General features: G+C 42.3%; 1 protein-coding gene across 8 annotated transcripts; it reads right to left on the reverse strand.

Moving 5' to 3' along the window:
- Positions 1 to 373: 373 nt before the first annotated feature.
- CTCF (CCCTC-binding factor) lies at positions 374 to 26,827 on the reverse strand. Of its 8 annotated transcripts, none has more exons than XM_017824220.1 (14): positions 26,558 to 26,827; positions 24,365 to 24,486; positions 21,945 to 22,057; positions 18,982 to 19,076; positions 10,244 to 11,033; positions 9,386 to 9,556; positions 8,410 to 8,543; positions 7,014 to 7,134; positions 6,066 to 6,215; positions 4,552 to 4,712; positions 3,946 to 4,128; positions 3,407 to 3,542; positions 2,236 to 2,403; positions 374 to 1,248 (listed from the first exon to the last, which is right to left on the reverse strand). In XM_017824220.1, exons 4-14 carry the CDS (start codon positions 19,033 to 19,035, stop codon positions 1,067 to 1,069), a joined length of 2,250 nt encoding a protein of 749 aa, XP_017679709.1. In that variant the 5' UTR covers positions 19,036 to 19,076; positions 21,945 to 22,057; positions 24,365 to 24,486; positions 26,558 to 26,827; the 3' UTR covers positions 374 to 1,066. The 8 variants fall into 8 exon arrangements, with proteins under 8 accessions (XP_017679709.1, XP_017679705.1, XP_017679707.1 ...); XM_017824216.1 differs by having other exon boundaries at positions 10,244 to 11,036; XM_017824218.1 differs by having other exon boundaries at positions 10,244 to 11,036; positions 18,982 to 19,109.
- Positions 26,828 to 27,079: the final 252 nt, after the last annotated feature.

Consider the following 27,079-nt stretch of genomic DNA (forward strand, 5'->3'; position numbering starts at 1 on the left):
CACTGCCACAGGCTGCCCAGAGAAGCTGTGGATGCCCCATCCCTGGAAGCATTCAAGGCCAGGTTGGACAGGGCTCAGAGGAACCGGGGATAGTGGAAGGTGTCCCTGCCCAGGGCATGGAGGGTAGAACTAGATGGACTTTAACATCCCTTCCAACCCAAGCCAGTCTACGATTCTAGGAAATACCAGGTTTTTGTGCTTCAAAACTAGATTTCATGTGTGGGTCTCTCTTGTTCTGCAAGCAATAATCTGGATACATCTCTTCTCTACGTTATCAACAGTTTTTCCAACATTTACACTCTATCAATTCTCTTGTCGCTTAGTTTGAAAGGAATTAAAATACTGGGGTCTCTTTAAACTGCATTTTTGCATACCTCTTAATTAATGGAAAAAGATTAAAATGTAAAAAAAAAAAAAAAAGTTATTTACAAGCTTGACCATTACAGAAATGCTTTGCAGAAAGCAAAGCATATTAAGGACAGAAACCAGTTGGAGCATGCCAAAACTACCGTGTGCAGCTGACTTGGAGAACCAGAGCTAGTCAGTGGGAAAAAGCAAAAAACAAAAAAACAAAACAAAAAAAAAACCCAAAAAACATTTCAAAAGTCTAGAACCCTCCCAAGTCTGCATTTACAGTTAAAAACACTACTGAGAGAAGAGGCTCAAGGACTCTGGGAACTGGAAGGGCAAGTCCAGAGTGGTTTTCCACATACTCTAGTCAAGGCTTCCGCTTTTGTATATTAAAACTTGGTGCATGTAAACACGGCCCTTGGACCAGCTTTACAATGCAAGTTCAGAGCAAAACTAAAATCAAGCATCTCACAGGAAACCCTCAAGGACTCCAAAATATTTCCTAATGTTCCATGATCCTGTAATGCTAACATAAAACAGCAAGTTCTAGTTAAATCACATTCTAACATCGTTTTTTTTTTTCCCAGTATGTTTGGTAAAATGGTCTAAAATGATGCATTTCCCAAAGCCAAGAAAAAAGATAAAAGGAAAAATAGATTTGAGCCGCTTAAACACAGCCCAGGCCAGTTCAGTCAGCCAGCGTGGTCTTCCTCCATCACCGGTCCATCATGCTGAGAATCATCTCAGGGGTGAGGTCTCCATTGGGAGCTTCCACTACAGGAGGCTGAGCTTCCTCCTCTTCCTCTGCTGTTTCTGCATCAGGTTCTTTCTTCACTTCAACTATAATATTTTCAATTTCACCAGTGTGCTGGTCTTCAACCTGAATGATTGCTGCAGCTATAAGGGCAGAAAAGGGGGGGGGGAAGGGGGTAAACCAGATTATTTTACTAGTTCCAGAGCTGACCTCAAACAGCTTTTTGGTAGACTTAGTCACTTCCATGGAAAGGGAACACACATTCCCACATTAGTGGGGAGCAATTCAACCCACCTCACTCACCCAAGCATCAAGCATCTATTTCTCTGCCCCTGTATGAAGATGTGCTCCCAGTACCACAGTTCCAGTGTGTATTTTGATATTAAGACATTATTAGAACAATGGATTTTGCAGAGTAATCAACAAAAACCCCTCTGTATCAATGTATGGGCCTAAGGTAAATCTTTCAATTCTAGTGATACTAGTGACAAATTCAGCATGAAATACTTCCACAGACTAATTCTAGAAAGGACACCCTCACAGCACTGAGCAGACAGCCAAGCCACTGAGGAAGCCACCACCTCCTTAAAGGAATAAATTTACCCTTCCTGCTTTGTTCCTTTAATTTATTTACTTAGACTTTGCACAGTTACGATGTCTATTATCACAGAGAAAACTCTGTAGAGTTGAAACAACACCTGCACTGGCCCTGTGCTCAGAACTAAAGGCCTGGAGCAACTTCATTTGTGGCAATACCTGCAAAAGCCTACACAGATAGGAACACCAAAGTGACTGTACTGACAGCTGCTTAACCAGGAACTGCACATCAGCAGAGACACCATAACTGGTTCCAGAAGCAGTGAACAGTTTGTAGTTCTATGAAATGAAATAATACTGAAGAAAAAATAATGTTCTTTCTTTTTGGCATGGTCTCAAGTGGTCAGGTTCCCTCATGACCGGGATACCCTTGCAACAAATTTCAAGGTTTTTGGCAATACAGAGACAAGCACAGTTATCAACTTTTTAAATGAGCTCAACTGAAGGGATTACATCTCCTACAAGAACTGCCAAATCCAAAGGAAAAGGTGCTCAAGCCAGCAGTGTAAGGTAGGCTGCAATTAGTGACTTACGCTGGGATTGTTTTGGTTGGGTGGCAGCTTTGCCTGGTGGTCTTCCTCTTCGTTTCTTACTGGGAGGTGGTGCAGGAGCCTCTTGCTCAACTTCTGGTTCAGCCTCAATTTCTACTGCGGTCTCCTCCTCATCTTCGTTATCATCCAAATCTGGTTCAGCATTTTCCTCTGTAAGAAATGATCTCAGGTAAGTCTTCAGTTTAAACAAGAATGAAACACATCCATCTACAGCAAAGCACCATCAAATCCTCATCCAAAAGGAGACAACTCTGATAAAGAAAGAAGGGAAACAAAGCCTTTGTTGAGAAGCTGGTGGCACAGACTGTTAACCTGTTACTCCCACCTTAGAGGGAACAAGCTGTCCTTCAGAAAGCAAAAGGAAACATAATTATGTTAGATTATGTGATAAAAGCTACTCTGCACATCCACAAAGGAGCTCAGACAGACAACAGTAGGAGGGGAACCAAATACACTGCTGGGCTACTCCCAGGCCCATCAGAGGAGCCACCAGTCCCTCCAAGTCCCACCTGCACCACCCACAGGGGCAGAGGGTTGCAAAATGGAAGGTGGGAACCCAAATCCACGACTTCTGATGAACAAACATCTTGTCCAGGCCACTGCCAGGAGAGCCAGCAGCCCCAGTGTCCAGGTGTGAAACCCACCCCGATGAGTCTCTACCAGGAGAGAGGACTATGAGTTTTTCCTTCACAAACAGCATATCTCCACCAGCATCTCCCTTGGATGCTGCCAGCCTTCCCCCACAGAAGTTGCCAAGTTAATCAGTGGTGCAGTTGTCTGGATATATCACAAGCAAGATCAAGTACCATTTCACAGCACTGTGCCACAGAACCACACAGTTTCTTTCAGGACTCTTAAAAAATTACCAATTTGCCACACAGGCAGGACAGGAATGGCACAGCTGACACAAGGGGTGTCAAACTGCTTTTTAAACCATAGTGCTCTGGAGCAGGCCTGGGACAGCAGGATCCATATTATCCCTCACAGGCAGTATATTCCCCTGTACTTGGCCACGTACTATCATTTTTTGTTTGCCAACCAGACAAGACTCTTTCAAGTGCCAGAACAAACCTGCAGAACTGGCAAACCAACAGCTAACACATGCAGTGAATCACAGGCCTGTAATTCTCAGAAGGCACTGAGCTGTTCTTACCACTATCAGAGGAATCTTCTTTCTTAGATCGCATCTTTCTCTTTCGGCCACGTTTGCCCTTCTTTGTCTCTCCTCCATTCTCTCCTTCCCCACCATCTAGGCCAGAGCAGTTATCAGCATGTCTGGCCATTGTGTTCTACTCAGTGGAAGATTAAAAACACAACAAAAATTAAAACACGCGTTGAATTCAAGATCAGATGTTCTGGGTTTGTATTTTTAAACGCATTTCTGGTAACTTAAGTCTTTTTTTTTCTTAAGCAAGATTGTTTAGGGGAAATGAGTACATTAACTTTATTAATGAAGTTGCATTTCCACACTGCTCATGATGTCAATGCTAATATGTGTTGGTATTAACCCTGAATTACACCAGGTCTCTCCCCTCTCTTTTCCTCTCAGACAGAAGGGCTCTATTTAAAAGACCAGGATTGCACCTTGTACCTCACCCAGCCTTTCTGCTGGGTAAACACCCCCCTCCCCTTGGCTAAAAACCTCATTCCACCCCAACATCCCCCCAGTTCAAAGCAGTGCAATTCCCTCACCCTGCGAGTGAAGGTTTTGCCGCACTTGGAACAGACAAAGGCAGCAGGGACGAAGGTGGGATCGTGGTATCGTTTGAAGTGCATGTCGAGGAGCTGCTTCTGGCGGAAGGTTTTGTCACAATGGCTACAGGCATAAGGCTTTTCTCCAGTGTGGGTCCGTTTGTGCATGACCATGTGTCGCTCCTGGCACCGACAGGCAAGACAGGGAAAAATAACTTGAGAACTCAGGCAAATGGAATCAGAAGAGCGAATTTTCAGCTACGAGGAAGCCAAAACTTTACGCTTAATATCAAGAAAAGGATGATTCCGCAGGGACGTGAGAACATCTGGACTGATGGCATATTCAGTCCCAGCTACTTCCATCCTATATGGACTCTTATCCCTTGGTCAACAGGTACATCAAGGTTGTGAAACAGAAGGTTTTCTACAGGGCAGCATCACACCAAGAAAAGGCCACTTGTACTTTCCTTCACACCCTTCAAAAGACTTAAGACAACTAACTTGATCTTGACAGCTGGTCGAAAACTTAACAGCTAAGATTTCCACTTCGTATTTTTAGCTCCTGTCCTAACTGGCTCACGGGGGGTGCCAGTCCCGCCAGCTCACCTGTCTGCACGCATAATCACACTGGTCACACTTGAAGCGCTTCTCGTTCTTGTGGGACTTCTGGTGCTGGATGAGGGCATACCGCTCGTGGAACACGGCGTCGCAGTAGCGACACTTCTTGCCCTGCTCGATGTAGGAATGCTGCTTCCGCAAGTGGACACCTAGGAACGAAAAGATCGGAGAGGCTTTCACCGCCATGGTTCTCCCCAGGCAGGAAAAGCCAAGCCTAACAGCCCTTTGGTGATCTTCACTCCTGAGCTCAGCCAAAAAAATCAGTGAAATGGTTAATTTAGGATTCAACTGAAAACCTAAAAGACTCGTAAGTTAAACCAACTAGAACAATTTCTAGATGGAAATAGTTTGCAGAAAGACCCCGTTGAGTTTTTCCACAGGACTCCAGATTTGGTTATTAGTTACAATCTGTGCCGATTCCGGACGCTCACGTTTGATTACATGATTGGCAAAATGAAGAGTCTTGTGGACTGTTATGTTTAAGACTAACCCAAATTGCCTGGATAGAGACAGAAGCCAGGTAATTCACTGGAGGAAAACAGGATTTTCTGCAGGATTAGAAGTGAGTGTGACAGAGCTAGAAGGCAACAGGGATACCAGCAGATAATCCTGACAGAGGTTTTAGTCACTTCTTTAAAATCCTCCAACTAAGAGCATACCACAGCTGCACGAGGTAGCTTAGGGTAGATTAAAGCATTATTAGAAGAAAAATTCTTCATAGCTAACATCAGTTTTCCTCTCTTGTTAAATCAGCTTGTTTGCTCCTGACATCATCTGACTGCCATCCTCTCAAACTGCTTCTCACTGTAGCACTTTACACTTGTCTTCACTGGAAGGGAGCCTGCCTTCCCATTACTTGGGTGATAATTCTGTTTATAGACAGAAAGTTCTGCCAAATCGTGGCTCTTTCCTTCTCCTCAGCTGCTCTGGGCACGATATTGTTTGTCACCTTCTAGAACATAAGAGCTTGCCTGCTGGAATCACACTGGGTACTGCTCACTAGATCCAGACTGTCCTACTGCAAGGACTCAGGGCTTTTGTGAGCACACACTTCCCCCCTACCCTGTCTGTGGCACACAGCTCCACACCCCAGAAAATTAAAACATTTGGTCTAATTCAAACCTTTTAACTTGATGAAAATATCTCTGCGTGACACTTAATGTGCAGGAGGTCAAGCCAAGTGATCCTCTGGCTTTTCAGACCCCAGTCCTTATGCTGTTGGAATCTCAGTCCAAGTTCAATAAATGCCTTGCATCTATGAGCCTGAAAACAGTATTGTAAGCTCGGGGAAAAAAATTACTTCTTCAAATAATGGGAAGAAACTGAAAACTGTTCTAATTTGCAGCAGCTATGGTAAGCTAAAGGTGTGCATTACCAGCCCCACATGTGAAGCTGTGCTTCATGCTGTGCAGTCACCAGATGCGTTGGATTAAGAGCACTCTAATGCTGGGGAAGAGTTTTGTACCACCTTCAGCAAACAGCCACGTTTGGGGGATACGTACCCAAGTCACTCTTTCTCGCTATGACAGTATCACAGTGAGGACAGTGGAATTTGGCCACATTCTCCGTGTGCTTCTGCAAAATGTGCATCTTCATGGTACCGCTCTGAGTGAAGCGAGCGTGGCAGATGTAACATTCATATGGCTTCTCTCCTTCAGGAGGCAAGAGGAAAAAATAGCACAAGTACTTTTGTTAAAAAGAAATCTTACCAAGAAGCCCCAAACGACCTCCCAGAAACTTGCACCAGGCATCTAGACAACAGTAACTCTACAAAGAGCTCAATTTCTCTTTCTCTACAAGTTTTAGCTCCAGTAAGCATCTTTCTACAAGGAAACTCGAGTTCAATCTTTCAGCAAGTTACATTATTCTTACTCTGAGAAATTCAGGCAAGACCTACACACAGGCTCCCATAAGACAGCAAGTGGCATCAGCCTTTTTTGGAGTGGGGGTTCTGAATGTTCATGTATATATAAAAGAGCATTTTTCCCCCGCTTTAGTTTTAGCAGTATGATTAATTGCTGTAACATTCTGTGGTAAAATCAATTCCATTTCTATTGAAGAAAAAATTTAGCATCTGTATAAACTAACACGCATGAGAAGCTTTTAAAATTACACTAAAGCATAAAACTGTAAATGGCTCTAATCTTTAACTGGAAGTGGAACACTGAAAACAGAAGAAGTTTCTTCTGTTCATACTACAAGTGCCTGTATTTTATCACCTCACAGTCGAACTGGAAATCAGAATCCTCCAAGCTCATTTCTCGGTGCAGTAATTCTATTAGGTTATGAATTTATTAGTGCTTATCAATCATGGTGCATTCTCTTCAGCCAGAGACTTCATAAAGGTTTAAGACAAAACTACAAAACCCTATTTCTTTTGCTGTTTAAGTGTCAGCACACACTGTACACAGCCTCAGCACTCTGACACTAAGGAAACATGGCATCAGTACCGGAGTGGGTCCTCATGTGCCTCTTCAGTTTGTAGGTGTCCCTGCTGGCATAGCTGCACAAGCTGCACTGGAACGGGCGCTCTCCAGTGTGAGAACGAATGTGGCGTTTCAATTTGCTAACCTGGGAGTCAAGAGCAAGACTGAAAGTCAGCACAGATGAGCAGCTCAGACTGCCAAAGGTACGAGGAATCAGTGAAGAGTTTAAGGTCGTCTATTTTTATTTTGTTACAAATCCAAACAAGCATGTTTCAATGCCATTCTCACACTGTGCACAGCCACTAACTCCTGTTCACTTCACCTCCCAGCCTCACTCCCAGCCTTGCCTGATGCTTGTTCCCACACTCACTGCAGCCTGATTTAGACTCCTGTGCTCAACTTACTGTTATTGACCATCTCAGCAGTTGAAGACACCCTAAAATTTCAAAGTATCCTGGAGATCCTCTCCTGCTTTTATTGAGAAGGTACAAACCCAGCTCAAAGGTCAGCAAGAACACCAATGGTACTGCATGTTCTACTCCAGCCTGACCACGCTGCTTCATCACCAACCTTTGCCTACAAAAAGCAGCATGACCTCCTGTAAGGACCAACTTGGTTGTTCTTTCCTAATTCATACTATGAAAAACCCTGCAACACAATTTATTCAGCACTCAAACCCACAGGGCCTGGAATTACAGCACTGCAGGCACCATGTGGATAGGAAAAAAAAACCAAAAAAAAACGAAGCCCCTGCTCAAGCTCTCCCAACTGTAACCTTCTTCCACTGCAGAAATTCCAGCTGCTCATCATCTAGCTCCAATTTCCTATCACAATATAAAAGCTGTTCTGTAAAATAGGTAATACTGCATGGAAGGGAAGCATTCAAGGAAGCTTAATGTGCCTGAGCAAATTAGACAATCATTCAATATTAGCAAAGCTGCTCTTCACCAATATTGAGGCAAAGGTTCATTAATTTTAGCTACAGACACCTTCATGGCATAAACAGATAATTTGCAGAATGCATGTTTCTAAACTGGGAGGGCAACGCTGATCGGAAATGACACCCCACTGCAGGAGGAAACGTCTGTCTCCTTCAACATGGAGCATGCTACAATTCCTGCAATCATATTAAAGGCCAAATAATTTAAGAAACAATGACAACTATTGTCTATAAAGAGGAAATGGGTATCACCTAGGATTTCTGTGCATAAGTGATCTCAAACTGCTTTCTGATTCACTGAGGAAACCCCACCATTTGCTTCCAAGAGCAGCTCTGATTTATAACATCTTTTGCTCAGAGCCTTTTAACCAAATGGCCAAAGAGGAAGGAAATGCCTGAGAACAGAGTTTATAACAGATGGTGAACAATCTTTGAAGTGCACAAGGAAGCACTCAGCACTGTAACAAGTAACTAACATACCTCCACACTGGCATAATCACACATGGAACACTTGAAGGGTTTCTCGTGGGTATGTTTGTAGCGGCGATGCCGAACCAACTCTCCACTGGTCACAAAGGCCATGTCGCAGTCTGGGCACTTGTGAGGGCGAGTACCTAATGGTGTGCAGCAAAACAGGGAGGCAATGACATGCAGAGTTTGTGACAAAAGAAAATATGGGACGGTTTTGGTTGGGTTTGTTTTTGTTTTTCAAGTGAACTAGCAACACTGCTTTCGTGTTCTGAAAGATTAGATTAGAGCAGTAAATAATTTACACAAAAGTCAGAGGGTTTGTATAAATAACAAATGGATTGAAGATCTCAGAGAACTAACATGCTTTCAGTGAGGAAACAGACTCTTTTTTGTATCACTTGGTTATTTACAAATTTGAAACCACAAAATCAGACATAGTGTAAGTACACAGAGAAAATGAGGGATATGTGGGGTTTTTTTTGGCAGAAAGGCACAAGCTTAAGTATATTCACAGTTCAATTACCTGTAGTTTCATACCAGAAACTCTGGTAAAGAACAAGACAAATGTGTTACAATTTCTAGCTATAAATTTCATTCATCCAGTTTATAATTTATTCCTTGGGGTTAGGTATTTTTGGTTATTTTTAATTCCCTTATGTTTAACTCCAGCCTCATTTTCATTGTACTTTTCTCCACGCAGCAGAGACAATATATATCTGAGAACACAAGTACTACTGCTCAAGGCAAAGAGAACATTCCTGTAACTTCAGGTAATTTGAGATCAAGCCCAGGACCAGTTTTATACTTGTGAACAGGACAAGCTCTGCAGCTGACCTGGCCAGGCTAAAAACAACTGCATGGTCTCCTCCTTTTTAGCTTGTTCCATAAGAGGAATTAGAAAAAAACAGCAGAGACCTTCTTAAACCTATTTGTTCTAATGACAGAGCAGGTCCTACAAAAACAATGTGTGCAAAACCAAGAGTACCTGTGTGAGTGTTGAGGTGGTTCCTCAGCAACGTGACTGTCCGGAAAGCCCTGCCACAGAGATGGCACTTGTGTGGTCTTTCATCGGTGTGGCTTTTCATGTGGCGGTCCAGGTTGGAACGACGCGGACAAGTGTAACTGCACAGTTCACACTGGAATGTCTTCTTTACACCTAGTCAGGAAAGAAACCACCTTTAGCCTTTGACAGCACTGTGGTCTACTGTGTAACATCAGAGATCAGCAGGGAAAAGAAAAGATTCTTGGAGGTTTAACTACTGCAAGGAGCCACCGTGCAGCACTAAATCCAACTGCATTGCCTGGGGCTGATTTGGCTTCGATTTTCATTAGTATGCCAGCACTCAGTGTTCCTTCTCCACTCTAAAAAGGGTTCCTCAACTTACAGTTTTAACAAAAAAACCAACCAAACAAAAAAACCCCCCAAAAACAACAAAAAAATCAAACATATCTATTACTGTATTTTGCACCATCTACCTTACCCAGCAATTGGTTAGAAAAAGCCCCACAGAACTAATTATAGCATTGGTTCCTGGTGTAAACCACATGCACACAAACTGTTACATGTGTATTACAGCAAAGAGAACAATCTTTTCAATCGTAGCTATATGGGAATATTAATGCCACAGCATTATACTTGAGGAAAATGAGCTCCCTCAGCCTAAATGGAAGAGAAGGGAGGTTTGCCCAAGAAACACTGGAGTCGAGCTCTATTATATAAAGAGCAAGAACCACTGGGCATGTCTGCTTTCCTCCCAACTTGCCTCTATTCAGTCATATCCCATTGCAAGGTCCCACCAGAACAAATGCATTTTCAAAATCCACTTGCAGACGGGGAGCTTACCTTTCTTTTTAATTTTTGTTGGTTTAGGTGGCTTCATATTGCCCACCACCTTTTCTGCATTAACCTCGGACAACAAACCCTCCTGCTGCTCCTCTTCAAAGTCATACACAGACACATCCACATCTTTGCCTTCCTCAGTGTAGCGAAGCTTACTCTTTTTGTTTTTCTTTGTTTTTTTGGCTGGTGGCTGATAGTCTGGATCTTTTTGCCAATTGGGATCTTCCTGTGGCTGAAGATCACCTTGTTCCAGTGTCTCCACCTCACCATTTGCACCCACTTTCACTACTTGGAAGCCTTCTGGTAAAGGGAGGGTGTGACAGATCATGGGCTCCCCCTCTTGCAGGCCTGCTTTGGAAACCTCATTTTCATAAGCTCCCTGCAGTTCTTCCACAGACGTGGTGGCCACAGGTACAGTCACTGGTACAGGTACTTGGACCAGCTGAAGCTCACCAAGGTTTATAGGCTGCTCTTCCATATTAACAACCTGAAGTGTTATGATCTGTGTGTCATCCACTGTAGCCTCAGTTTCTTGAGGCACTGCACCTTCCATTACTTCAGTCTTCATTTGAAGAAGAGTTGGATCCAGCTGATCCATCATCACCATCTGCACCCCACTGCTGACGTCCTGCACTACTTCACCTCCATCTGCTTGGTTTGGCGGTAGATGACAAGCATCATCCTCTTGCCCGCCTTCACGGCGTCTTTGATAGGTTTTCCTCTCTTTTCCCTTAATGAAAGTTTCTGATTCCTCCACAATAGCTTCGACTGCCTCACCTTCCATTTCACCTTCCTGCTGTAAAAACAAGAGAATGAATGCCACACACCATCTGATGTACTTAACAACTGCACAAACCCCACAGAAGAATAAGTCGCCCAACTGGAAACACCCAATTTAACAGCAGCCACGAATCAGAAAACAGGAGCTGAGAGCTGTAGGTCTCCATGAGCCCATCACCACTGCAAACCAAGGCAATCACAGAATGCTGCCTGCAGGGAGACAACTGTACCAGCTTCTTGGAAAGGAAGGAAAGAAAGGAAGAGAGATAAAGTGATAAGCACGTTCCCACTTCTCAAAGACCACAAATCCCACCAGCAAGATGAACAGCATTATTATTCCTCATTGAGCTTGTTTAATCACTTCACACAGCTCAGCAGGACCAGAGGCAGTCTTTGGCTATAAATTTTAAAGGTACAAAAATACTGTACTGTTCAAAAGCAAAAAGCCAACCTTAAAGAAAGTATTTCCTGCTCCCACCTCTGGCACTGCCAGGCCCTGAGCAGAGCAGAGGACGATGCACTGTGCCCTCCCTCTTCAGCTGAATGAGCCACAGCAGGAGACAGGCTCAGGTAAAACCTTATTTCAACATAAATGACGTGGAGTCAGAACTGATGGATTCTGATGATGCCTGGGTTAAATCCACCTATACAGTCATAAACAAACAACAATTCTGAAGCTCAGCATTTTGGTGGGCCTTAACTTTAACTCTGAAAATAGCTGCACACAAGCATAACACTGAGATTTTCTTCTTCCTCAGACCATCCAGTGTTCTTCTCTGCAGTCAGGGAAAAATATGAAATTCCTGTATTTTCATTCTGCAGGAGGGTTCCTTCAAGAGTAGTAAGAGCCAGAAGAAATTATCATTTTGCAGCTGTCTTCTTCCCCAAATGAAAAGAGTAAGATCACAGTAAAGAAGTATTTCCTAAGTCTACCTCTGTTTCAGGTGGTTTATTTTGTAGAAACGAAAGCAGGTTTCCCAACCATGCCAAACATATTCCCTGCATCAGGATATCATTTCTTATATCCCTTGCGTAAGTGTTAGAAAGGTACCAAGATCAACTGTACTGCTGAAGCAAGTAATAACAGAGCCAGTTTCCTTACTAAGCCTGTGATTAAGTCCTAATTCCAGTTCCAGATTTGATAAGAGACTTCTGTATTTTCCCATTAGATTGACTGGCCTCTCAGACCAGCTAACTGAATTTAATCACCATAAATATTTAATCTCCCTTGTTACCTCAACACTTTAAAAGTCACCAAACTATTTTCAAATATCTACATTTAATCTTGCATACTGAATTTTGAAATACAAAAGCTTATAGACATAAATACGAAACACAGCTGTCAGTCTGCTTTAAGAATTACAAGACATGTAATTGCTATTATTTTTAGAGAGTTCTTGCTTTTAGTCTACTGTCTTTCCTAGCATCCTCCACCTCTGCTGTGAGAACAATAAAGCTCATACTGTTCCTCAGCCTGCTCGGACTGGGGACATCTATTAATGTGCTGTCTTGATATTCGTTATGTCGTGGGCAGCCACAGTCTCCAGAGGGCACCAGATACCCAGGAATACCGACATATGGCTTCGTGAGCACTCCCTGCAGGGATCCGGCCTCGCCTTTCCTTTACCACCCATCAGCTTCTCAAGTTGGAGCAAATCCATATGGAGAAACAGCTGAAGTACACAAGATGATGTAAGTACTTAACACTAGACAGCAGGCAATCAGAACAGAGCTGGTCTTTGGCCTACAGCAACTGTGAAACTGTTTTACAATTACCTTAAGCATTTGCAGAGAGAGAGAGAGAGAAACAGAAGAGAAGCCTTTTGAGGTGACCGAAAATCTCTGAACAAGAAAAGGAAGGACACAGCTAAACAAAATAAATGGTCACAGGGTGTAAAACCGAAATATTTAAGATGAAGGGACAAAATGGCAAATGCCCATCTGCAAAGCTAATGCAATTTTAGTGCCTTGCAGAGGAATAGAGGAGATCTGCAACCTTGACACAAGCACAGGCAGCTCTGAGAAGAGGTGAGGCTCTCATAAGGACCTTCACATTCACTGCCAATATCAGAGTTGGTAACAAGGCTGCTAAGTCACCCAAAAGCAAGCCAGAATTGGCCAGTGTCCTCTATGATCCTACAGAAGCATGACTTCCTGTGGAGTTGTAGGAAGGCATCAATTCAGACTTGTAAAGCAGAAAATTCTAAGTCCACCGAGAAACAGGTCACTCACTCACACACCTGAACACTTTGACACATGGCTCGTGCTGTCAGGAAAAGTCTGCCAGCCTAGGAATGCAGAGGTACAGGGAGGCCAAGGAAAAGCGGGCAGGCACAACTCGTGTTAAAGATGCTCACAGTGAGGTGTGTACGGGTGTGAAATGAACGGATGGATTCTCACAACCGTCCAGTAAAGAAACTCAGACCCCGCTATCCCTCCCTCTCCCATCTCTCACCCCCGTTCCCTGTCACTCATCGGGGGCGGGGGTTACACAGTGGGGCACGGCTGCCCCGCCGTGGCGAGACACGGCACTGCACCGGGACCGGGCCTGCCACCTCCGCTGTCACCTCCCTGCCCCTCCATCACTGCATCCCGACCCTGCCCTCCACTGCATCCCGACCCTGCCACCTCCCCTGTGCCTGCCCTCCACTGCATCCTGACCCCACCACCTCCACTGTTCCAGTCTGTCACTGCATCCTGACCCAGATCCCCTGGACTCCAACACTCAGCACACATATGAGCAGGTTCCTCTCAGTGAAAAGTAAAGGCATTTGAAAATGCCTAGTTTGAAATCAAACTCTTGCCACAGGGAAAATGTTACTATAACCTTTAGAATATTTTAACAACATACAAAAATACACAAATATACAGGAGGAGTCTCATTTGATGTCTTGGCCAGCTCAAAAATCTTGCCACACTGCCAAGATTTCTTCTGAAGAAAGCATGGATTTACAAATTTCCAGTTTCTCCAACCAGGGGGCACCCAGGATGGACCCTAACTTAAGAGGGGAAAATGTACTGACTCTTTCCTATTAAATAAGCTTTCTGGAAAGACTCCATCTCAGCTTTGCACTGCCTGTCCATGTCACTTCTCAATTACTCTGTCTTGAACTATTTGCTACTTTTTTACTTACCTTTTTTTTTTTTAAAACTTAATCCGCCTTTTTCACAAAGTAAGTTTTACAGGTAAGTTTTATATTTATTGAAGGATGTGTCATTTGCTAGAGCTAAGACCACTGCAGCAGAAGACTAGGAATAAAAACTGCTGAGTTTTGTATACACTTAACCCAACTCTTTATTTCTGGCTTTTGTCACCAGCTCTCTTCCTACCAGTTACTCCTACCTTACATCAACAGCTCAGTTCCACAATGACTGAATCAAAAAAGGAAAACAAAGCACCAGGTTAACAAATGATGCAGTAAATCAAGACTGAAAAAAAAAAAGTGAAAAAGAAGAGCTTCCACAATAAGGAGAGCAACCAAAGAAATCTGAAATGAACACAATTCCCACGTAACAGCTCAAGTCAGTCTTTACAAACACACTCACTCAACGGGCTCTACCGAGAGACACCACACCACTGAACAGCTCAGGGCACTGTCACAATCCAATTAACCAGGTAAAAAGCTGTGACGTCCCAACAACAGACCTAAGCTTCTTCAGAGAACCATGGGCAGCTCATCTGAGACAAGCAGAAAGCAGAAGGGTTGTGCATTTGACACAACCGACACTTCGTTCCAACGAAAGGGAACCAAAAGGTTGCTTGAGGTAAAATAATTTAGTGCCAACTGTGCTATAACTGCAGCACAGGAGCCCCAGCCCAGCTACACTCACAGCAAAGAATTTCTTCTTAATATACAATCTAACCCTGCCCTGTGCCAGCAGGAAGTCGTTCTCCCTTGTCCTGCCACTCCATGCCCTTGTCCAAAGTCCCTCTCCAGCTCTCTTGGAGCTCCTTTAGGTACTGGAAGGGAACTGTAGAAGCATTAAAAACAACTTGCTGTAGGTGTCAATGCAGAGAGTACAAACCCAGACAGGGATGGTTAGTGCCACTGCCTGTTTATCTAGCTGTGTTCTTTATAATAAAGCTACTACCAAAGAGGCTCTGCCTCTCACCCAATGTTAGAATTAACAAAACCTGAACTGCATCAAGTTTCATGTACTAAATAACAGAAAAATAAATATTTTTGCCAAACAAGGCACAGTGTCATTAAAAACTGCTGGGACACTACAGCAATTGAAAAGTAGATTTAGTGCTGTAATATACTCTTCACTTGAGGGAAAAAAAACAACAAATGCCAACAGAAACAATGAAGTCAAATGCTGTCAATAATTTTTTGGCATTCATAAAACATTGAAAAATATCTTTGCATTACTGCAAACAAAAAACCCTATTACCTTTCAAGGTATTCAGACCTTGAATTCTAGTAAATCCACACACAGTACCACCTAAAAACTGACATGGCTTTGACACTTATGGATTAGGCACTTATTACAAATGTTATGGGAGTGGAAATAAAGCCTTAAGTTAAAACATGGGAGATTTATTTTGCTCCTGCATACCCTGTGAACCTTTGAAAGCTGAATAGAGGAATAAGCAAAAACTTCAGCTCTGAGTCTGCGGTTGTGCAGTGTGTCTGCCATTTAAAGCAAGATTCAAAAAAAATAAAATATATTCAACAGGGTTTACAGACAATGGACATTTTTTTCCTTTTTTTTTCCCTGCTTGCAGTTCACACGTGTCTGTGTAAGTATTTAAGGGCATTAGCAGATGCAGCATAACCACAGGAGTGCTCGGCCATTCTCCTTCCCATCATGAAACAGCCGTATCTTTTCCCTGAAAAGGCTCCCAGCCAAGCACAGCCAAAGATAAGGCAGTTTAACAAGTAGGCCATTTCCTCCAGCAGAGCTTCCCTGATAACACATGAACATGGCACGAATGTAACTTATTCTAAAGCAGACATGATATACATAAAACACAAAGCATTAAGTATTGCCTTTCCTAGAGATGCTCTTTCTTACTATTCACCACAACTGCTCCTGACCTCCTCAGCTTATCAGTGGTACCCCCAGACAGGCAACAAATCCAGAATACAGAGTAGGTGTATGTGCAACTGCTTCTCACAGCTCCCCTCTGGGTTTAAAAGGACACCAATTCTTGTTCTCCACACAGTGTGGCACTAGAACCAAAAAATCCTGACACAGTTTGGAAAGAGGTAGGAAGGTGCTTGAAGAGCTCTGTGCAGGGCCAGGCACCCCAGGCAGAGTTTGGTAGCTTGGTCTCAGCACCCCACAAATAGCTATAAAGCTTTTGAACTCGAGGTGTTTCTAGGAGTAGTTCAGCAGTTCTACACTCAAGACAAGAGGTACAGTTGGATCCAAACAGACCAGTTGTGCATATCACACGCAAAACATCAAAGATTTACTACCAATAGGGGAAACTAAAAAGCTGGGATGAGTTTCTTCTACTAAGTAATTTGCTCACACTAAAAACTTAAAGCTTTCCTTTGCCTACTGCACTCGATTTCATATCCACTAGTTATGACTGCCACGCCCAGCTCCAGCTGTTTTCTCATTTCCTCCTTGCCACTTACAACACTGGCACTGAAAACAAACAAAAAAAGTCAAATGTACTACTTCAAACATTTATTACAGTTTTAAATTAAAAAGGGCAGTCTCATTAATCTACTATTAAGCAATTACTCTGAAAAATATTTCAGCATCTCGGAGGGAGTAAGGAAAAGGACAAGCAAGAAACCCAGGAGAAGAGTGAACTTCACCACCAGTTAATAAATGCTTGTGCTTTTTCTGTGTATGAAAAGGGGCCTGTCAAGGGAAAGAAGTCCCAAGAAACACATAAAACAGCTACATGAATGACAGCTGCAATTGCAAATGCAGAGTTGCAGAGGAAAGGTTTCCTTAAGTACTGACCCTGCCAAGGGAGAAGACAGCCAGCTTTGGTAGTGCAGGTGGAGATTACCTAACCAAAGTGTCTGTGCTGGCAGGTTGGTCTCTCTAAATAGGGCAATGAGAAGAGCACATTCTTCCACAGAGAGATTCAAAGCTTTTAAGTGGATCCCTACAAAAAACAGTAAATAGTCTTGTTCTTAGGCCTTGTTCATTCTTCCTTAATTTCTCCTTCCGTTCCTATGTAATATTCTTTTACATTTTAGCTTTCATTTTTCACTCTTTCTTGCAATAACTGCTAGGCCTTCAGTCATTCTGAGAATCCTTTACTGAAAGCTGGGAAATGTGAATGAAATATTTTTATATCAATCTTTAAAAAAAAAAAAAGGTTTCCCTTTTTAATATATTAAGGAAGGTATCACGTTTTGCTAATACTGTGACAGCTCTTTTCAGAAGGACAAACATGCAATTTAATCAGGTGTAAAATACAGAAAGATTTACACTTTAAAAGTAGCAGTCACAGAGGAATTCCCTTTTAGCTGATGTTAGATCATAAAAGTAATCACTCCTTCCCTTCTACAGCTCTTCATAACATAAAAGTGATAAAGGAGCTCATGAAAGACCACCAGAATACTTGAAGGTATTAAATTTAGAACAGAAAATTACTTCAGGTTAGAAGAGCCTGTAAAATCCCTTGCCACAAAAAGTCTAATACTGTAGGAAGATACTGGAAAATATTATTAGTTTTGTCAACAAGTATTTGTGGCCACTTCTGCCATCACACAGTAAGTTAGGCTTTCATTTAGGCTATTAGCAAACTGCTCACAGCCAAACAGTTGCTTCTTCAAAATCAGTGTGAGCAGAGCAGGATTCTTTGGCCATCTGATACAGCCTTGCATGATATCAAAGTGGCAACACCAGCCACTCCCACACCTGAAAAAAGACCAGTGCAACAAGTTTCATGGCATTCTGGAGACTTCATAATAAGTATTTGGGTTTTGTTTTCCTCTAAGGCTTCGTCTGGATTAACAAGTATCCAAGACTAAACTTCTGGGGGACAGCTATTTCTTTTATCTTTGCACAAGTATCCATTAAGTAGTGATACTCTGCCTGGACAAGTGAATTCAGGCTTCAAATTGGAGGAGCAGGAAGTGCTTATCCCTGGAATGGTAACGTGGGTCCTATGCTATGAACAACAGCTGCCCATGCAGTGACTATTAGTCACCTCACAAATCACACCCTGATGCACACAAGGAAACCTGAAGTCAGTGCTAGTTAATTTAATGTCAGGCTGTCAAACACAGAGGTGCAGTTTACTGCTGTTGCAGCAGGGACAGGAAATTCCAGGAGTTTTGAAAGCACCTGTGGCAGAAGGGTGGTGGACAAGACAAACTTCCAGAGACTAAATTAAAACATCCTTGCTTTTGAGTCACAGATCACAGAAGAGTTAATCTGAATTCATAAGCGCTGGATGAGACAAAGAGAATCAAACCCAGGTGAACCCTTTAAAGTGACCCTCATGCTGAAATGCTAAGTAGTTTCGTTTATCTTATACACACAGGTATATTCATATATACTCATATTCCAAATATTCTCATACACTCAGCCCTAAAAGTGCCATTACAATCAACTTTCAAAGCAGATGAAGAAAAAAAAAAAAAACAACAATACCCCACAAAGGCACTCGACCTTGGAGGAAAAAAACCTTTGTACCAGGAAGGAGCAAGGCCTCATTTTCAGACACACTGTCAGAGAAGCCATCCCTGCCTTTAAACTGCCCATTCATTCCCTCCCATCACCCAACTATTCCTCATGTCAGCACAAGCACTTTTAAGACTGCAGCCACTGGTCAGGAAACTAATCCAGGCCAGAACTCACCCAGCCAAAAAGATACTTATTTCCATCCAGACCAGGTCTCTGCTGCACCCAAACACTCAGGCCAGCCAAAAGAGAAGCATGACAAGAGGGTTTCTTCCAGCACACTGTTAAGCTTTACGTTCAGGAAACTACTGCCTCAGCATGGAACACATACCACACTTTAAAACCCCTTAATTTACATTTATGTTCTTGTTGCTTCTGCACTTCTGCCTGGACTGATTTGTTCTCTTCATGCTGGCTATTCTTCATGCAGCTCTTGAGGTCAGAACACCCTCTGGAACAGAACAGATGAGTCGTACCAGTGAAACTACATAAAAGAGAAAGGGAAGAAGGGAAGGGGGGGTAGTAAAAGGACTGTTTGAATGTTTAATGCTTGTTTAACAGCAAATGTGTAGCCCCACACCTCTAATAGCAGCAGCATTGATAACTGCTTGAGGACCCCTTCACTTACAAAAAAAAAAAAAGCCATAAATAAAACCAAAAGAGCATCTTAGTCAGCTTTATTACTTTTCACCAGCATGACTGAACTCATTTTACAAGCTCCTCTCTATCCCTGTCCTCAAACTCTGAATTCAGCATTTACAGTTCTTACAACCTAAAGCTCTGGATGCCTCACATCAGATTAAGAGTGTAATATGACATTTTAGAGCTGACTGTGCCTACTTCAGATGGCCTTTTTCTCCTGTGCTGTGGAATAGCAAATCACACACCAAAGGAGCTTTTACTGTTAAAGAGGCGTAAATTAGAGCAAATATAACTCCTTACATACTGTCAATGCAGCAAGAAACCCTATCAATAGACAAAATCAGCTTTAACAATTCTAACCTTGCTACCCTGAGGAAGAGCAGCCTCTGCTCACTGAAGCGAACTTCGTTACCAATTAAGAGCTTCAAATATTCACATTCACAGAACTACAATATTTATAAGACAGCACATTATTTCTCATCCTGTAATCCTCAGTATGCACACATGCTAAAAACCCTGGAATGATAAGAGAGTTCACAAGAGTAATTGTTAAGTGGGGCACATCTTCTTGCTGCACTCAGTGATGTGATCGAAGCAGTGCTGGATTTCATACCAGTCCTACACCCTTTGAATTTAAGTACTTCCCTCCCCACGTTCTTCTGTCATTTATTTAGTACAAGGCACTCAAGTCTGGGTCCTGGCTGAATTTTTTACTTGGCAAGTCTATTTTTAATTGTTTATCAGCTTCAAAGAGCACGACTGATAAGAGGTTTGTTGGACCTGTGGTGCTCAGTGATAGCGACCTTTTAAAATAAAACATTTGGAATAGATCTGTTTTTATTTAACACTTACTTTGTAAAAATCACAAATGCTACACACAACCCCTGACCAGGAAAGGGGATGCTCAGGGAATACACAGGGTGTGCTCCACTGCCAAGGGCATATTAAGACTGCTGATGCAAGCTGCATCCTTGCCAGCTTCTGTGCTGTGCAACCCTGGAGAAGACTACCATTTCCTCAAATTTACAAACCTGTCAATTAACACAGAAAAACCTTAAGGGTGAAGGACCTCTGCGTTCAGAAGACATTTGATACCAAATGAACACCTCCCGTGTGGAATTGTATCATCTCAGAAGTTTTGTCACACACCAGCATAACAGAGCACAGTGAATTGAATGGAAGCATCTTTTAATCTACTGCTATTCTTTTACCCTAACTTGGGTTTTCCTGAAATTTTGAATCAAGAAATAGTTTCTTCTATTTTTCAAGCCTAGTGTTCTGCTTGACTTAACAGTGGAGAGATCTGTTTTGAATAAGATTGTACCCAAACTCTTAGTAGGGGGAAAGAGAAATAAACCAATAATTGCAGATCTTTCTTTCCTACACTAAACACAAATTCAGAACAGTTCACAGAGATGCTGTGGGAATGAAAATATTTACTAAATATAACCCTAAACAACCTCATCTAACATCAATGCTGCCCCTGCACTGAGCCAGGGGTTGAACAAGGGTACCACAAGAACTCCCTTCCAACCCAAATTATTTTACCATTCTCTGGCACTATATAAAATGAAGGATACACTTAAACTTCAAACAACACAGTGAGGCTTTTTTCTATCTATGTACTTCTAACTATGATGCTCTTAGGACTGAGATTTACTGGTCTCAGCATTCACTTCCACACAAGTTCTAGAGGCCCTGGAACACCTCTGCAAGCTCTCAAACACCAGCCAGTTTTTAGCAAATGTGCAGAAGTACAGTAACTCCTAGCAATCTACCACTGACCTGCACTTTCAGAGTGGTGGATACCCAAAGCCACCCAGTATTTAAGAGTACAGCATCAGAAGAGCACAGGGAGAGTGTTTAGGAGACACAGAACCACATGTGCTATGAAGTACAGAGACTCACATCAGACAAGGCTCCTACAGGAACCTCAGATAGAAAAGGGAGAAGCAGCACTGACAAGGGACCTCCCTACTTGTTTTTAATTTGCAGTAGGAAACCCAGGACCACAATGAGTATATCTAAACTGAGAAAAAAGAAAAATCTGTCCTTGAAGAAGTAAGGGCTACTGTGTGCTTTTTTTCCTCCAGAATCTTAGCAAGAAGTTGTATCTTGAGTGCCAGAAGGTGGCTGAAAAGTCTCCCTGAATGCCAGCACAGAACAGCCTGTTTGAAGAGGCAGCTCTGGGACATAACACTTCATACTGACCAACAAGTGCACTGGATCAAGCACTTCTAACCAAGAAGAGCCAGACTGGTAACACAGCAGGACAAACATTGAGTGCTATCTCCCTTTTTTGAATCTGATGGAGCTGGAGAAAACATCCCTAAGGATTTTTTTGCACAAGCCACTCAAAGCGAATGTCTCCAAAAACATTACAGATGTCATGTCAGGCAAGTAAGACATCTAAATATTTGATAGTCTGTTCCATCATACCGTCATGGAAGCTGACAAATTCTTCTTCATGTAGGTCAAAACACTGGTAGAACAGGGAGAGGATGCAGCTGCTTCAACAGGACAGAACACTACAGGAGCAAAGCATAAAATACTCTGGGCTTATATAATGCTCCAAGTAGCTCAGAGTAGGCAGGAGTGAACAGCAGCCATCCTCAGCAGGAAGGAGAGGAGAGCATTAATATGGAAGGTAGGCAAGGATCAAGTAATCAATGAGTACCTTTTGAGTATTCAGTATTGCCACAGGAAGCGATAAATCTCTCTTCAAAGATCAGAAGTGGCAGTAAGTGATATACTCAGCAGGAATGCTGGATAACACTAACTTCTTCCATCCTCCAAAAAGAAAAGAAAAGAAGAAAGGTTTTAATAATCTGATAAGCTTTGACTGAAACTACTAGCCTTCTTTTTTCCAACCTGTAATCTGGGAACTCCTAAGTGCCTCTAAGGGGAAAGCAAAACTGCAGTTTAGATTGCACCTCCAGTGCAAACAGTTTAGTACACAGGAGAAGGCTACTGTTGAAAATGTAATAGTGTTAACTTATGTCATAGAATCATACAGCCAAAACCAAGAGGGCATTTTCAATTCAGTAGCATTTCCTGCTTTCATTTTAAATCTTTGGATGTTAGAAGTGTTTCCAATGGAAGAGCTTTGCAAATCGAACACGAGGAGACAGAAAAACTATACAAGAAGCTGAAGCAATTGGCCAAAAATCACCACTGTTTCACTGCAGTGAAAGGCTCTTCCAGGAGCCAGTCCAGAGCCACGATGTCTCTTTCAACGTTAAACAATGGGAGAATTCAATTCCCTGGACAGCGACTTTAAACATACAGCAAACTTTACTGCTCCATTTCAAAAGAGTAAAAAATGTTTGCAAATATCCCGCCATCACTACTTGTGGTCTCAGCCTCCTTTGCAGAAAGCCTTTACTTACCCCCAAAATATTTTGGGGCATGGTTCCACAAAGGCTCAAATCGAACTTAGAGCTGCATTTTTTCCACATCCACTTACATCTGGTTGCCCCCACGAAGCAAATTCAGCTGACCAGTTCAGTGCCTGGCAACTCAACTGCCAGCACACACATGGAAGGAGATGGGGTCACAATAATCCTGATGAAAGTCAACTTAATTTTCCAGGGAAGCCATGACTTTCACCTCCCTAAATGCTTTGGTGTTATTCACAACATGGCATAACCTGTAAATTCACTTGCACAGATTTTATTGGTAGGCTGAGAAAAAAAGGAAGAAAATTCCCTTTGTCCAACATGAACATAAAAAAGCTCGTCCAGGACAGATCAGTGTCTGTTTAGTCCAGCAGTGTGACTCCAAAAGCTCAAGCAGGAAGTGCTGTGTAGGGAGAGCAATCAGTAATGTCTGTGGTTTACCACCCTTATTCCAACACCCAGCCATGGGATTAGGGATCTTTGCCTCTGGACCTGCTGATCCCTTGCTGAACCTACAGTGTCTCCACAGTCTCTTACCACAATAGATTTTCCATCAGTTGTGGTGTATTTACCCCATTTCTTCCTCCTACAAGCTACAGGCTCACCACAGAACTCACAGCATCTACCCAAGCAATTGGCCTTGTGTGAGCACTGGGAACCACAGAACAGCAACCCCAGACTGGGCACAGACAGAGTTCTGCCAAGAGCTCAAGTGGCAGCAGCAGAGCCACACCATTCACCTTTTTACAAGCAGCCAGGAGAAACCAGAACTGCCAAACTCAAGCATTGGGTGCTTAAATTGAAACTACCACCCAGAGGAGCACATGGATTATACGCAAATTCTGTTGCTCAGAATTCTCAAGCTTACTTATCCCCTTCCCACCTTTTTAACATGGGTAACACATGAAAAATACTTTAGCTTCCAGCAATCTCCACTTAGACATGCTTAGTCCACCATCAGCCTATTTATTCACTGTAACATTCTAGAGAGCTTAGAAAGTGTCAAATGCTTGTGTCAAGCCTCCACACATGACACATTACCATAACTCAAAATTACTGTGTTGTTTACTCCTTCTTCCACAGCTTTATGCTCCCTAATTTCATTCCTGATTAAGTCAGTATTTTACTCAGCATCCAATTTAAAACGAGGATCACTGCAGATAAAATAACTCCACACAATACATATAAATGCGATATATAAAGTATGAGTCAATAAATAACTTTATGGAATACAAGTTTATGGAGCTATATTTTCTTTAGTGCATTCTATAAAAATCACCTTGCTTCACCTTCTGAGCATTTTCCATGCTTTGAACTGGGAAGGAAGAACTCCTTGGGAGATGCAGGTTTGGGACTGGCTGGCTGGGCAGCAGTGCTTGTGCCAAGGTTCTTTCCAGTAGCTGGATGTGAGCCAGCAGCAGGCCCGGGCAGCAGGGAAGTAACATTTATCCTTCCAACAGCTCCCCAGACATTATTAGACACACCTCCAGTATACATCAGTATCTGCTCAGAAGATTTTACTGGCTTGATCATGTTCTGGATTGATAAGGAAAAGTCCTAAACCTATTTCTGTTGAAAGAGGGAAGCTGGTTCAAGAAGATGAGGTGCTACTCATCCTTTTTCTTTAGCAGCTGTCATTTGATCACCAAGCCTGACCACTTCTGAGTGACAATTCTATGAAACAAAAAAGATTCAGCACCTTGCAGCAGGCTGAAGCAATTTTCAGATTTTTTTTTTCCACGATCTTGATTCAAAGATGTTAAGAGATTAAGAAACACAGGACTGCTCTTCATATCATAATCCAACAGTTAATCACCTTCCCTGCGAAAAACATAAATCTTTTAATTTGAATTTATCAGGCTACAAATTCTTGTTGTGTTTGTCAGCAAGATTAAAACAAGCTGACTAATATCCAGTATTATCTTGTCAGGGACGTATCTGAGGACTCTTCTCAAGTCACCCCTTAGTTTTGCTGAGACCCTGCACAGTAAATTCTTAACATTTCACTGCATGGCACTACAGCTCAGTGTTCTGTCAAACTGGGGATGAATCCCCCTTGCAGACTAATTTTGTTTTTTTGTTAGTTGGTTGGGGGTTTTCTTGTGTGTGTGTGTGCTGAGGCCAGAATGATACACAGTATTTTGGGAATGACTTCATCCCACCCCACACAGGCAAGAACATATCCCTCCACTAATGCATTTTAGAACTACATTAGGTTCACTGTCACAGCATCACCTTGGAAACTCATGTTTGTGCTGTTTATCCAGTGTCTTCATTTAAATGCAGCTGGAATGCCTTATTCCCAGGTGCAGAGCTTCACATGCAGCAGCCTTAGGACACACATACCTGACTGGACCTACTTCACCTGACAGTCACAGTACCACAAGTTTATCGTGCAAAAGTTTTTAGAGACATTTTGCACCCACAAAAATCACTAAACAAATTGTGACAAGCAATTATTAGGTTTTGCTGAATATCCATGGAAACTATTCACTCTTGTAAACCCCTGAAATCAGACTAACCCTGAACTAAATGGCATTTACTGATATTCAGTACTAATGTTAATATTCAGTAAGGTCCTCAACATCAAGTCCTTCAACAAAGTCAAATAATAAATTTAACAAGCTCTTGTTTTCTTAAAGCTTTATTTACTAGGATTAATACTTTTCTCTCCTTGTTAACTGAACTCTGTACTAAAAAATAAATGGGAGAGCTGGTAATAACGTGAACTACATATGTATGAACACACACAGAGCTACCCAAACACCCAAAGTAACCTGGGCACCTGCCAGCCCTCTGCACAGCACCATGTCACTACCTGCCATGTTCATCCACTCCATCTCCTTTTAGATCTGACATATCAGTACTTCTCTAACCTCCTGGAGTTTCCCTAATGTTCCAAAGTGCATTGACTAAAAAATATTCCTTTCAATATTATAGCTAGGGATATTCCAGTGGTCAAAAAATATACTGGCCAAGGCAAAAGTCTCTCTCACCTCCCAGTGTATTCTGGTGGGGAGGGGGTTTAGATGGCTTTTGTGTTAAGTTTTGCCTTGTGCTTGGTTTTTTGTTTGTTTTTTTTTAAAAAAAAGACAAACAAACACCACAGAGAAATTTCAGAAGAGCAATTTAATTCTAAATACCTGAAGGAAGGCACAAGGGTTATTCTGACATCCCAATTAAGGCAAATAAATTTTTTTATATAACAGGACCAAGCTATTCTCTCCTCTGCTTTAAAGACAGCTACTTTACCTGATGATGTTTGAGAGACATACAGGCTTCTAATGATGATGCATATTAATACAGACAGATGTGTATGTCACACTCCAAACAATCTGTGATTTGCCTTCTGTTTTGCTGGAATTTGACAAATTCAATGATGTCAACAATTTTTTTTTTACGTTACAGGGAGAGAAAAGGTAAAACTAAATTTTCAGTATAAGCTGAACTTATTTAACAGTGTCTTTGTATTTGAGTGAAGATTTTCAGTAAAACCTATAAAGCTTTAGAAATTTCGTAAGTTTGCAGCTATGGGGGAAAATAAGATGGTGTTGATAGCTGACTGACACAGCAATATGTATTTGGGCATACTACTTGTACTGCAGGGTGTAAAAAAGCACCCTATAGCACAGCTTGCACCATCCCAGCAGCAGCCCTGGCTGGTGTCACTGGTCAGCACATCCTAACTGGCCACTGCACTTGGGCTTGTAAATGCTTTCAAACATTCCTGGCCTCACCTCTTAGTGTGAACCCCACACAGCACACTGAAATCCAGGCAGCTGACAGCAAACTGTGCGAGGGCTCCAACTGAGGGGGGTCTCTAAAAACAAACCTTTACATAAGGTTTACATAAGAAATGCAACTCTAAGTATCTAATGACTCAAAACTTCACCTGTGGGGATAGTCAGAGAACAATTCTTCGTGAGTCCATTCTATCACAGATGTCCCCTAAGCCAACGCACGTTATCTGCGCCATTCTCATGAGCTGCCTCTGCACTACTTCTGTTTTCACCTGTTAAGAACCACATTGAAAAGCAATTAGATTTTACACTTTCCAAGTTTTTATAATACTGAGGAAAACTTCACTTTGTCTTTAATTTACATTAGACACCCAAACTGAGCTGTTCAGTCTACAGTTACCTGAATGTTAACACAACCTGAAACATAAAACTCCCTACATACCTTATGTTTATTCTACTCTTCGAGGTTATTCTTGTAAATCAGAAAAAACAGATCACTCAGCTGAGTGGCAACTATTTAGTTTTCATATTAAATATGTCTAGGATAAGTATATCTCAATTCCTAGAGAATGATGGATTATTGGAGAGAAGTGGGAGGAGCTTCAGGACAGGGTGTTTTAAAGGAAATTCAAATATCCTACAGCACAAAAAAAGCAACATCTTCAGTTACAGTC

This window comes from Lepidothrix coronata, unplaced genomic scaffold (genome assembly GCF_001604755.1).
Source record: "Lepidothrix coronata isolate B3197 unplaced genomic scaffold, Lepidothrix_coronata-1.0 Scaffold110, whole genome shotgun sequence".
Classification (NCBI taxonomy): Eukaryota; Metazoa; Chordata; class Aves; order Passeriformes; family Pipridae; genus Lepidothrix; species Lepidothrix coronata.